The sequence below is a fragment of the Protopterus annectens genome, chromosome 2.part1 (genome assembly GCF_019279795.1).
Source record: "Protopterus annectens isolate FY-2018-M chromosome 2.part1, PAN1.0, whole genome shotgun sequence".
Classification (NCBI taxonomy): Eukaryota; Metazoa; Chordata; order Ceratodontiformes; family Protopteridae; genus Protopterus; species Protopterus annectens.
Window position 1 is genome coordinate 444,257,088 of NC_056729.1, and position 12,148 is coordinate 444,269,235.

General features: G+C 41.5%; 1 protein-coding gene across 1 annotated transcript in view; it reads left to right on the forward strand.

Moving 5' to 3' along the window:
* Nucleotides 1-12,148, forward strand: part of ARHGAP10 (Rho GTPase activating protein 10) — a 2,173,597-nt gene that overhangs the window by 867,622 nt on the left and 1,293,827 nt on the right. The window contains exon 4 of the mRNA XM_044063456.1: nucleotides 6,506-6,577. Coding sequence (XP_043919391.1) covers nucleotides 6,506-6,577 — 72 coding nt within the window. The remainder of the gene's footprint in view (nucleotides 1-6,505; nucleotides 6,578-12,148) is intronic.

A 12,148-nucleotide genomic window follows, 5' to 3' on the forward strand; every position in this document is an offset into this window, starting at 1 on the left:
GGTGCCCCCCTTTTGGCCAAGGCAACATTGTCTGAGCAAGGGCAGTTACCACATAGGCACAGTGCTGCACTCGAGATTGTGTCCTTTGAATGAGGTGTTAAACTTAGGTTTAATTTGACTGAGTTTTTGATATATCAGTTAGATGTAAAAGATCCAGTGGCACTTATCGGAAAAGAGGACTTAAAAAAATAAAGAAGCAAACATCTCTTATACAACAGTTCAGTCCATTATCAGATACTTAAATGTCTACATTATTATCAAAATTTTAATCCACATAGATACAGATACTGTAATAATACAAAGTAATTACATTGCAGCATGTCCGTCACACACACACTGCCTTTGAAAAATAGGGAAACTTCCCTGACTTCTTGGACAAATTTCTCTAGTCTGTAAGAATACCACCTTAACTCTGCACTTAAAATAAATCACAAGCCTACTGGGACTAATCCAATAACCAAAACATACATTTATATACATACATACATACATACATACATAAGTAAATAAATGACAACTCAGCACAGCGTCTTGCTACTAGTGTAACTCTTTGTGACATCTAGGTGTAAATGTTTTGCTTGTAGTGTCACAAGGGCTGTGGTGAGACAGTATTTGTAAGGATTTGTGAAGATAACTTTGTCGATACCTGTGAAATTAGTGTGTCACAGTGCTATCATGATTAATATTGCTGCATCTCACTCTTAGGTTCATAGGTAGGTACTAGGCTATCTGCCCGAGGGCATTTATAAGCCTAGCCAGAGTGTGTTGGCTATCGCCGCCCATTGATTAATTAACTGATCCTCTGTCAAGCAGAGCCAATGAAGTGATCCCAGAGGTGTTTTTTCTGTTACCCATCCACTCGTCAGGGTTTCTTTTGAAGAGTGTTAGTGAGGGGCTCTGCCTAATGTAGTTTGGAATTTTGTTCCAAAGCATGGGGAGTCTCTGTGACAGGAATCTATCCCTCCAACATGTTCTGTTTATTGTTGTGGCGAGGTTTAGCTCACTAGAGCACGTGGCTCGCAGTGACTTGGATTTCTTTAGGTAGAGCATGTCCATCAGTTCTGAGTTGGACATGGCTTTGTTAGTCAGGCAGAGATCACCTCCGAGTAAGCAATATGCCACTGAGTACAGCCAGAGTTTTTTCATTAAGGCTGCATAGTACATATGATTGAGGCCAGTAATCCTCTTGGTGAGGTACTTTTGTGGTCTCTCCAGCTGTTGGAAGTGTCTTGTGAGGTACATCCCAAATGGGTCATTGTACTCTATGATGGGTCTGATGAGTGACGAGTAGAGGGGCACTATAACCTCTTTATTTCTAGATGCGAACCCTTTAGTAATTAGATGGGCCACATAGAAGGATTTCCTAACTACTTTGGCAATATGATTGTCAAAGGAGAGATTACTAACTACCTGAGTCCCCAGATCTCTTATTAACTCTTCTGTATTAAGGGGGCTGCCACCTATGTCGTAATTTGTGGGTGTTTTGTTTTTCCCAAACGGGATGACTACGCATTTTTTGGCATTTAGCTTGAGGCCATGACTTTGAAACCAGGTGTCCATCTCAGTAAGGCCCTTTTGGAGGATGTCCATGTCAGCCAGAGTGTGAATTATGGCTCCCAGTTTGCAGTCATCACCGAACTTGGTTAGTCATCATCCTCCTGTGTTTGCCTGTATGTATGAGAAGTATATGCCGAACAGTAGGGGTCCCAGGACCGAGCCTTGTGTGACACCACTTGTGACTGGTTTAGAGTCGGACCTGGAGCCTGCTGTTCTTACTGTGTGAGTTCTGTCTGTAAGCCAGTTGGCAACCCATCTTGTGACATAGGGTTTATTTTCAGGCTGGTAAGTTTTTCTGTAATACCCGAGTGGGGAATGGTGTCGAAAGCCTTGGCGAGGTCAAGGTAGGCTGTGTGAACAACCTTTCCCTCGTCTATGGCCTTTGTGACTGTCAAGAAGAAATCAACCCGGTTTAGTAGGCATGATCTGCCCTTAACAAAGCCAAACTGGGTCGGGTCAAGTGTTTGGAGGTTCCCAATGTCTTTGTTAATGAGTTCCATGATGATGCACTCCATAGCCTTGCAGACCAGGCTAGTCAGGCTTATGGGGCGATAGTTACCAGGGTCAGTTGTGGCCCCTCCTTTGTGGAGTGGAATAACTGTTGCTGTTTGCCATTCTGTGTGTACATAGCCTGTGGAGAGGCTGAGGTTGAACAGCGTGTTTAGATGGGGGGGTTAGTTCGTTCTGTAGTTAGCGCAAGACGCAGCCTGGGATACCATCTGGCCCTATTGACGCTGTGTTTTTGGCTTTTGAAAGGGCTATTTTCACCTGTGCATCTATGATTTCTGGGACACTAAACTTTTCCGGTATTTTTGTGGGCACTTTTGGGGGTGAAGTTTGCACTGAATCTGTCTGCCAGGATGTTGGCAGTTTCAGTAGGTTCAGTATATTTTGTGCTATTTTGCACTAGTTCAGTACATATCTGCGAGTTGCCACTTAGATTCTTAACATAGCTAAAGGAGGCTTTGTGGTTATCTTTTGAATCCTTGGCTGTCTTTCTTTCGAAGTTAGCCTTGGATGATTTTATGAGGGACCTTAGTTTCTTACTGATACTTATCAGGGATGTCTTTCCTTCTTGAGATTTGCTTTTTTCTGAGCTAGTTTCCTCCTTCTATTGTGTAGCCTGTTTATGGCAGGGGTCCACCACACTGGTTTCCTTTTCTTAGAGGAGTGAGTCTTGGTTTTGCTAGGGATGGCACGATCCATGCATCCTTATAGGTGCTCATAGAGTGCATTTGTAAAGGTTTCTGCATCTTGGACAGCGTTATCCTTTAGCGTGGGGGCTGTGAATCTTACCGCCTCTGTCTTAAGTAAGGTGAAGTTTGCTTTAGAAAAGTTTTTTTACTGTGGTTTCCCTAGTTGGGGGTGGTGGTGGGGTGTGGACATAGTTTATGGTCTGATCTAACCAGTGACAGGTTGACCTCCGGTGTGGAACACCTGTCGCCCATGTTTGTGATGACCAGGTCCAATATGTTTTCACCTCTGGTAGGGGAGTTTACCTGCTGATCCAGGGCATTTGAGTTGATGAATTCCAGGAAGCACTGGGCCTGGGAGTTTGTACTCAAGTAGTTTTCCCAGTTAATGGTAAGGTAAATGAAATCACCCAATATCAGTGTGTTTGGTAGGACATTCATGTTTTCCAGTGTCTCCAGAAAGGTGGAGTGGTGGTCCTGGGTCATGGAGGGTGATCTGTAGCAGGCCACAATTTGCATTGCAGATTTGCCCGATGTTAGTTGCACATGGATGATCTCAGAGGTATCATGCTACGCCACTAATCTGGAGTTGTAGGTATCCGTGATGAATATGGATACACCCCCTCCTTTTGTGTTTTCGTCCATGTTCTGTGGCCGAAACGTGTGGTACGAGTTGTAGCCCGGTAGTGCTGGGGTGCTCTCTGGAGCCTTGAACCAGGTTTCAGTTACTCCACAAATGTCGACGTTCTCCATACTGAGGAGTGCTTCGAGCACGTGCATTTTGAGATTTAAACTCCTGGCATTGAGTAGCATAACCCTCAGTTTTTTGTTAATTGTGCTGTTTACGGAGGTGGGTTTGACTTTTGAGCCTTGCCTAAAAAAGGCACTGTGGAGGCAACAAGATCCTTGGTTAGTATTCGAAAGCCTAGGGGTGATAAGTGCAAGCCATCTCTTGCGAAGCAATGCGGCTTGTCAAGCATGTCGTCCCAGGCTGACAGACACTGGATCCCCTTTGAATGACACCTGAAGCTTAGCCAATTGTTGAAATTGATCATTTTCTCTTTATACTGAAGTATCATTCTTGGTGAGGGCAGGATGCTAGTCAGGGTCATACCCGTCTGGGCTACTTGATCAGAGAGCTCTTCCATGTCTCTTTTCGTGTAGTCCAGGGAGGTACATCTCTGGTCATTCACACCAACATGAGCAATGACAGAGTCATATTTGTACTTGTTCTGGAATGACCTGAGTGCTTGTGTTACATGGAGGATTCTGGCTCCCAACAGGCAGCTAGCAGTAACCTTCTGCTTGTCCAGAAGTGGGACGTCAGTGTGCCTGACTGTAGAGTCACGTATTACTAGTGTGTTGGGTATGTTACTTCGCCTTAAGGGCCGTGATTGTGCGGCATAGTGATTTTGAGTTTTATGTGTTGTCTGGTTTGTGACGGGAGGTGCAGGTTGTTTGGGTGTCTGCTTTGGCGGTCTCTGATGCTTTTGTAGGTTTTTATTTAGAACCTCCGAGTATGATTTTGTGTATTTATGTGTATTTTTTGCCAGTGCTAGTTTAGTAGGTCTATGTGAGGCTGGAGGTGTGGTGCAAGTGTTAACCTTCTCCTCTTGACTGTCTGTTCCAGTCTTGGGTGGAGACAGCTTAGCCTCCAGTTTGGCTGTATAATTGCATCTCTCACATATGTTAGTGTTTTGTGGTAGGAGGAGAGAATTGTCTGTGTACATGAGGCAGTTGTAACATTGCCTCAGGATACCCAGATTCAGCAGCTAGACTAGAGAGTACACCTGAAATTGCCCTTTGGTCATGCCTGGATAGTAGGGTGAGCTGCTTAGTCGCTTGGTTGGTGAGGGGTGAATAAAGAGCCTTGCCCTGCTGGGCAGTCAAGTGTCAAGGTATATTAGTGCTTGCTATTAGGTCTGAGCAAGTGCTGGGCTGTAGGATGCTTTTTGAGTGCTTAGGTTGAGAGTTAGACTAGTTTCAAGGGAAAAACTGAAGAGGAGGCTTAGTGGAGCCAGGAATAATTTAACCCTAGCTAACCAGCGCTGCAAGGTGCGCAAAACCATGCAAACATGTTTTTTATAGCAGTTTATCCAGTTTTATTCTTGGCTTGGTGTCTCAGCAGTCTGATGTTATTGATATGACTGTTTGTGTTTTTATCAGTTTTGTTTTACATCCCCAAAACATGTTGTAGGTGAATTTGTGATCCCCCAAAATGCATCAGTGTGTATGTGTTTGCATGCAAGCATGCTCACCACACACATTCTCTAATGAACTGACATCAAGTCGAGAATTACTTGCTTTGTTTTTTGTCTAGTGAATGCTGGCAAAGCCTTCAGCTCTTCTCACAACCTTAAACTGGATAAAGTGCATTTCAGAGAATAAATGAATGAATGAAGCTGTAAAATTAGGCATGATACATACTAGTGGCATTCAAAAGGAACCACTGAACGTAACAATCACTACGTTACCCAGCTTATGAGGTTTGCCAAAAGAAATTGTTTACTTGTAATGTTAATTTTCAATATCAGTCATTCAGAATATCCTTAAAGTGCTTAAAAACTTACTTTTATACATAGTTTGAAAAAGTATGCTTGTACAATAAATACCCCCATATGGTGTTCCGTGTTGACTGGGAAGAATGTACTCAGGACACCAGGGGGAATCTCCTATTCTTTGCCAAGAAATGCTTTATTATCTTAACTAACTAAATGAACTACCATCACAGCAGGTAAACGGAATTTTAGTTTGACTTTTCTTTTAAAGGCTGGAGCATTTGAAATGCAGTGCAGCAGCAGCTCTAATGAGACATGAATGCCGTACTTGTAGGAACAGAAACCACAATTATCTGCTTGTCTAGTACTAAAGATACATGTGTAACCTGCTATGTTACTGCTATTGTATGTTTCTGTTCCCTCTCACTGTGCCTCTGCCTAATCTTTAACAGGCCATTTGGCCTGATATGTTCCAGTTTCTCTTAAATATCTTCATTTTATGGCTAAAACTATTTAGGGGATTATTCCAGTTTCATGCTGAAGGCATCTTCCATGATGAACTGTTTGTAATGGGAATAATGAGATCAGATCAACTTAGCTGAAATGTGTTTGGGTTAGCATTGCATCTTGTGTCAACATGAGTCCAAAGCTTTTTTGCAGAAATCATCAGTGCATGTGGAAACAAGATGAAGATCCACTTGGTATGCACCATAAGTGTTTGTCAGGAATGATGGATGTATAACTTAATGTGCAATTTAAAAGGCACTGCTTAGCATTATGTGTGTTTTAATGTAAAACATCTCATCTTGCTACTGCATAACTTTATTGCAATCCTTACAGAAATTAATCATTGGCTGTCTAGGACAGTACTGCTGATTTTTAATGGTAACTATATGTGCTGTAAATTTTGCAACCGTTTTTTTTTTTAATTAAATCATTCCTTCCCATTTAGAAAGGAACTAGGATTAACTTAACTGTTTCTGGCCCTATGCTGCAGAGTGCTCTGTGCTGTTATAACTAGACACGTCCAAGTTAGCAGGGCCCAAAGGCTTTATTCAAGTTGTCTGCAGGTGGTGTCATGTAAAGTCTAAAATCAGTGTTTACTTTAGTGAACCAACAAATAGTATAGGGTGAAGCAGGATATTACATGTTGAAATGTGAATATCATTGAAAGTATTGCATGAATTCTGTTTAAAATGCTTAGATTTTATTTGTGCATTTTATTCCTTTGTACATTTCTCATTTTGCACTTTATAGGCACTTAACTTTGGAGAGATATTAATCAAACCATTAGAAAAATTTAGAAAGGAACAACTGGGAGCTGTCAAGGTAGGACTTTTTTACTTTCATCTTCGTAAATAAAGTGAGCAATTTCACTGTCATTAAAAGAGTCTGTGCTTACATGTGAGGAAATCATTTTAGGGATTAATTATTTTTAACCCCTACAGAGTACACTGCAGATTAGATTCCTTTTCCAGAAGTAGAGCAGGCCTTGTCACTGCAGTCCTGCAGATTGTGTTGGTTTCCCCAGCCTGTGCCTGTGCTCAGGGTAACTACTGCTATAGGGCTTGTCCTTGCTATAAGAAATGATACTGCATCAGTAATCCCTATAATGAACATAAGCAGGTGATAACTCAGCAGTAGATGTTTGAGTATATGAATTATTGCTGTGGAATATACTCTTTGTTTCAGCAGTAGCAGTTTATATATATGAATTTACTGCTATGCTACTGTGTTGTGTCCTCATTTCCTTTCCTCATTTCCTTGTTTTGAGTTATGAATTACTGCTATGCTGATATACTTGTGTGATTTCCTTGTTTCAGCTCAGCATGTTTGAGTATATGATATACTGCTGTGGCTATATGATACTGCTGTCCTCATTTCCTCTTGTTTCTCAGCAGTATTGTTTCAGCAGTAGAATTACTGCTGTGGAATATACTGCTGTCCTCATCTCCTCAGCAGCAGTTGTTTCAGATGATTGAGTATGACTGTTACTGCTACTGCTGTCCCTGCTGCCTTCCCTTGTTTCCACAGTAGATGTTTTGAGTATATGAATACTGCTGTGGAATATACTGCTGTCCTCATTTCCCTTGTTTCAGCAGTAGATGTTTGAGTATATGAATTACTGCTGTGGAATATACTGCTGTCCTCATTTCCCTTGTTTCAGCAGTAGATGTTTGAGTATATGAATTACTGCTGTGGAATATACTGCTGTCCTCATTTCCCTTGTTATATCCCTTGTTCCTAGATCTTCTATGTTGCTGAGGAAAAACAAAAAAAGAAGCATGTCTACCTTTAGTATCTGGATCAATGCATGTGCCAGACAGCTGTATAACCATCTTTCCATATCAGAGACTTCTTTCAGGCATGTTAGTTGTGGAAAATGTTAACCTCTCACATAAAACTAAATATGGTACTGTGCTCTTCATTTTTTACTCAACATTGTACTGCTGTCTACAGCAGGGGAAAGAAAAAAGCCTGCCTTGGGGACAAGTTAGTCCAGTAGGCTGATGTCCACTTGGAGTTGAATTTGTTATCCGTTACTGATGATACTGCTGAAGTGATGTCTGTATTTGAGCATCTGCTGCTGTGGTGAGTTGTCACACAGTTGTACTTTCTGTATTTTTTTTTTTGTAATGAAATAAGGTAATTTCATCTCCTTCCAAAAATGCACTGTAGATAATTTTGTAATTATTGAGTCTTTTGCCAAATTTTACAACTTCAGTTCTATATTGTGCTGTGTACATGTTTATCTAAAAAGGCCATTCTTCTTCCAAATAACTGGTACTTAAGTGATGACGTCTATCTAATGTCATTGTATGCTAATCTCTATGACTGACCTACTGAAAACATTTCAGAGCTCAATTGCTAATTGCCTAGATGTGCCACATTTATTAATTTAAACTCAGCTGTAAAAGATGCACTGTGTGTACATATATTCACAGGGATTCATTAAAGAGCCAAGCATGAGCTGTATGGCTCATGCTCCCACAATATGCTAATTTGCGATTCAGAAACATGTTCACTCACCTTGATGAAGTAAGACCTCATTCCTCATTATCAGCTAATTTGCATGAATCTGAATCACATTTAGTTAGGTGAGGTGCAGATCATTTGTGATCTGCTAGTCGTGGTAGTAAACTGCTACTCATGTAGGCAGTGGCACCCTACCCCCCCAGTCACTCTCACACAGACACAAGTATAGAAAACACACACCACAGTTCCAGTACCTATTCCTGACTTGTCTGCCCTCCCGTAATTCTCTCCACCAACAATCCCCATACCGATGTTCATGCTGTTAGTAGAGATGCAAATTCATCTATGGTGTCTAGTGCCCCCCCCTCCTCGATCCCCATATTGATGCTTGTATAATTAAGGCAGTGAAGTTTTAAATATGTCCCTGGTATCTAGTGTTTCCCTTATTCCCTGGTCCCCATCTGATGTCAGTGCTGTTAAGACAGTGAACTTGTAAATGTACTCCTAATGTCTTGTGGCTCTCGCCAACCCCATTCCCTGTACCATGGTCAGGACAGGTAGTTGAACATGTGCTTTGGCTATGTTCAGTATTGCAGTGTGGCCAAGTAATGTCATGATCTGCATCTGTAATAACTGACCCTGTAATAGAGCCAGTGATCCTTTTTCTGTGATAACTGTATCTCCTCAACTGTGGCTCCTCTAAAAAATCTTTTTGTGTTTCTGCTTCACTGAATTCATCAACTGTTACTCCTATGCAAAGTGATTTTGATATTCTCCACTTCACATTGACCAGAATATTGTCAGCTGACCAGAGACTTTCCTCTTCGGGACTGGGTATGCTTTACTGCTGGCGTAGTGCTCCCTGTGCCTTCCCAGTTTCCTAATATTCTGTTTCTTGATGTAAAATACACGGTCCTTCAATTTATCAAAATTGTTATCATATTCTTCTCTGTGGCAAGGAAAGATTGTCACAGAGGCTTCTGCCTGTACCGAACCATCCTGAGCACGAGTGAACACCACCAAAGTTTTCTCAACAAGCGTAAAGTGTGTTGAGCCCCATTGAGGCCCCTTTCTTAGCATTTTTGCTAACACCAAAGTGCGTCTCTACATGCGCATGTGTGTTGAGCCCCATCGAAGCTTCTTTCTCAGCGTTTTTAGCTAACATTTCTGAGCAAGAGCAAACGCCATCAAAGTGCGTCTCAACACGCGTGCAATCCTTTACAGACGCTGAGAGAATCAACTCTTGCTCGCACATCTCCCAGCTGGCCTGTAACCTAACCTTTATTCCCTAAAACGGATTATTAGGCGCCAGATCAACGTACAAAGTCTACAGACTGTTGGTAGAAGGCTTCCTTTATTTCTCCTTCTAATATTCCGACATGCACATATGATACAGTATCCTTGTAATGAATATAGACACAGCCTCCTTTGAACTTCCTTCATGGTACCCTTAGGTAACACATTGGCCCTGCTGGCTATATCTGTACTACATTCCTTGCTAAAACAGCATTGACGCAATACTAGGGTCTAGTTCTTTTTCCCCTGTTATGCTATGTTTTATTTTTAAAGAGCAGAATATAAGGATCTAGTTCTTTTCCCCCAGTTATGCTATGTTCCCATGTTTACTGAGCTGTACTACACCACAATTGTTTATTTTTACACATGCTTAATCTGCCTATGACTGTTAATTAAGTGTTTTTTCTGCCTAGCAGACTTGAGGGTGCAATGCTTCAAGTGCTGTGCATTACCCTATTTACCATTCTTATAATACTTTAAATGCTTATAACTATTTGATTAAATACTGTTTCCCTAGTAGATTGAGATAAGACACAGCCTTCTACAGATAACCGTTTTTGCTACATCTAGGTAGTGCTTTAGACATTTTTGTAATCCTAGGCAGTGTATTAGATGGTGCTTGTCCAGATCTTTACTAGTACTACTGTTTAGATAACCCTGGTAGAACATAATGTTCCAATTGTCACTGTAAATGTTTGCTTTATTTTTGAAAGTGCTCTGCATTACCATTTATTTCAATTTGCTAGATGTAACATATGCCTGTACTTGCTTTATTGTTCCATTTACTGCCTGTTATATTTTCCCTGATTGTTAGTAGCTACCATAGTTAATTCCCCCCATCCTTTTACCAGGCTGGGGTACTGTGGTAAAGTTGGTCTTTGTACAGTGACTGAGTTCTTAACCCTGCATCTCACCTTACCTGATTTGCACTGCCTCGAAGCTGTACCTTTGCTACCATTTACCTTTCTTCACATACCACTCTCCTTTATATCTCCCCTTGTTCTGTGTCCACCCTTTGAACACTCTATCTAACTGCAATATTCACTTCTGTGCCTATCCCTTTGAGCTCTGTATTTGTCTACTAACTTTATATTTACTACTAATTTCCTACTGCATATTCCCTCTTTCTCCTTCCTCTGTCTATCTGCAGTTTCACCACTTAATGAACCTAACCTAGGCTTTCTCTCCTCTCTTTTTTTTTTTTTATTTACAGTTCCTCTCTACAGGAGCTCCCTCCCCACCTCAAACCAATACGGAATACCTCCTGCATCACTTCTGAAAACTCCCTGGAGCTTGCCAGCCAGACTGAGCTGTAGAACCCCTGTGAAGAACTGCCCTAAAGTAACTTTTTGAATGTAGGTAGCCTCATAGCATCTACTGTTTCTACACTACCTACTCAGTAACACATTTTGTTTTGTCTAACTTCCCTTGTAAGTGATTCAGCAGCCTACCGTGGACCTCCCGAACATTCTCTCCCCCCAAGTCACCTCTGTCCTAGATACTTACATAGTGAACGTTGTAGGTGACCTGCTCACCTTGCTGCCTGCCTTCTTCATTCTCACCACTAGGTGGCAGCACCTACTTACCAAGTGCCGGTGCAACTTTAATGTTACCTTGGATTCTCTCCTATTAAACTGGCCAATTAACTTAAGAGCCTGTATTTTTCTCTGTCTACAATTTGATTTTTCACCCCCTGTACTACGTCAACTTATCTATTTAAAACATCTTTTTCTTCCCTACATATTACTTGTCCTTATCTGGTACTACATCTACTTACCTTTCTATACCATCAGCAGTAGCTGATACTTTTTTCAGCTGATCTTTATTTTTTTTTCTTCCCTGCTCCGTTCACCCTGCGGGCTCACTCTGCTCCCCTACCCTACCCCCAATTCCCACACACCCCCACTACCTTTACATTTATACCCATTTAGCCACTCCTACTTCCTCTCCAACCTCTACACTCCACCCCTTCCTCCTCCTATCTCCTCCCACTTACATACAACTCTTACTTCACATCCCTCCCTCCTCCTTACTCAATACCACTACATTGCTTATCAAAACCCTAACATGCTTAAAAAATACTCATCCTTCCCAATTCAACTACTACTCCTTCTGAACCTTACCTACATCTACTGTCTTACCCAACCGTATCCCATCACCCACTCACCACTCTTAAAAACAACCTGCCCTCTCCATACTTCACAATCCAACTTCTTCAGCTCAATCTCCCCTGAACTATATCCCTTCAACAACAACCTATGTTTTCATTTCAAACTATTCCCCCCTCATAAAACCTCATCAACCACTCTACCCTCCATATCTCCCACTAATCTTTCAACTTATACCTCTCAATCAAAACAATCCAAATACCTCCACTACTTAACTCAACTTCTAACTTCCATACTTTTATCTGGTGATATACACCCTAACCCAGGCCCAACCCCCTCCTCCTCAATAACTAAATCCATCCTACTTGCATCTTTTAATGCACAAAGCTTAGCTAACAAAATTCCAAATCTCCATGCCTGGCTACTCCATAACAAACCAGACATCCTAGCTATTTCTGAAACCTGGCTAAAACCTCATGTAAAAAATGAAGAGATAGTACCACCTAATTACTCTATCATC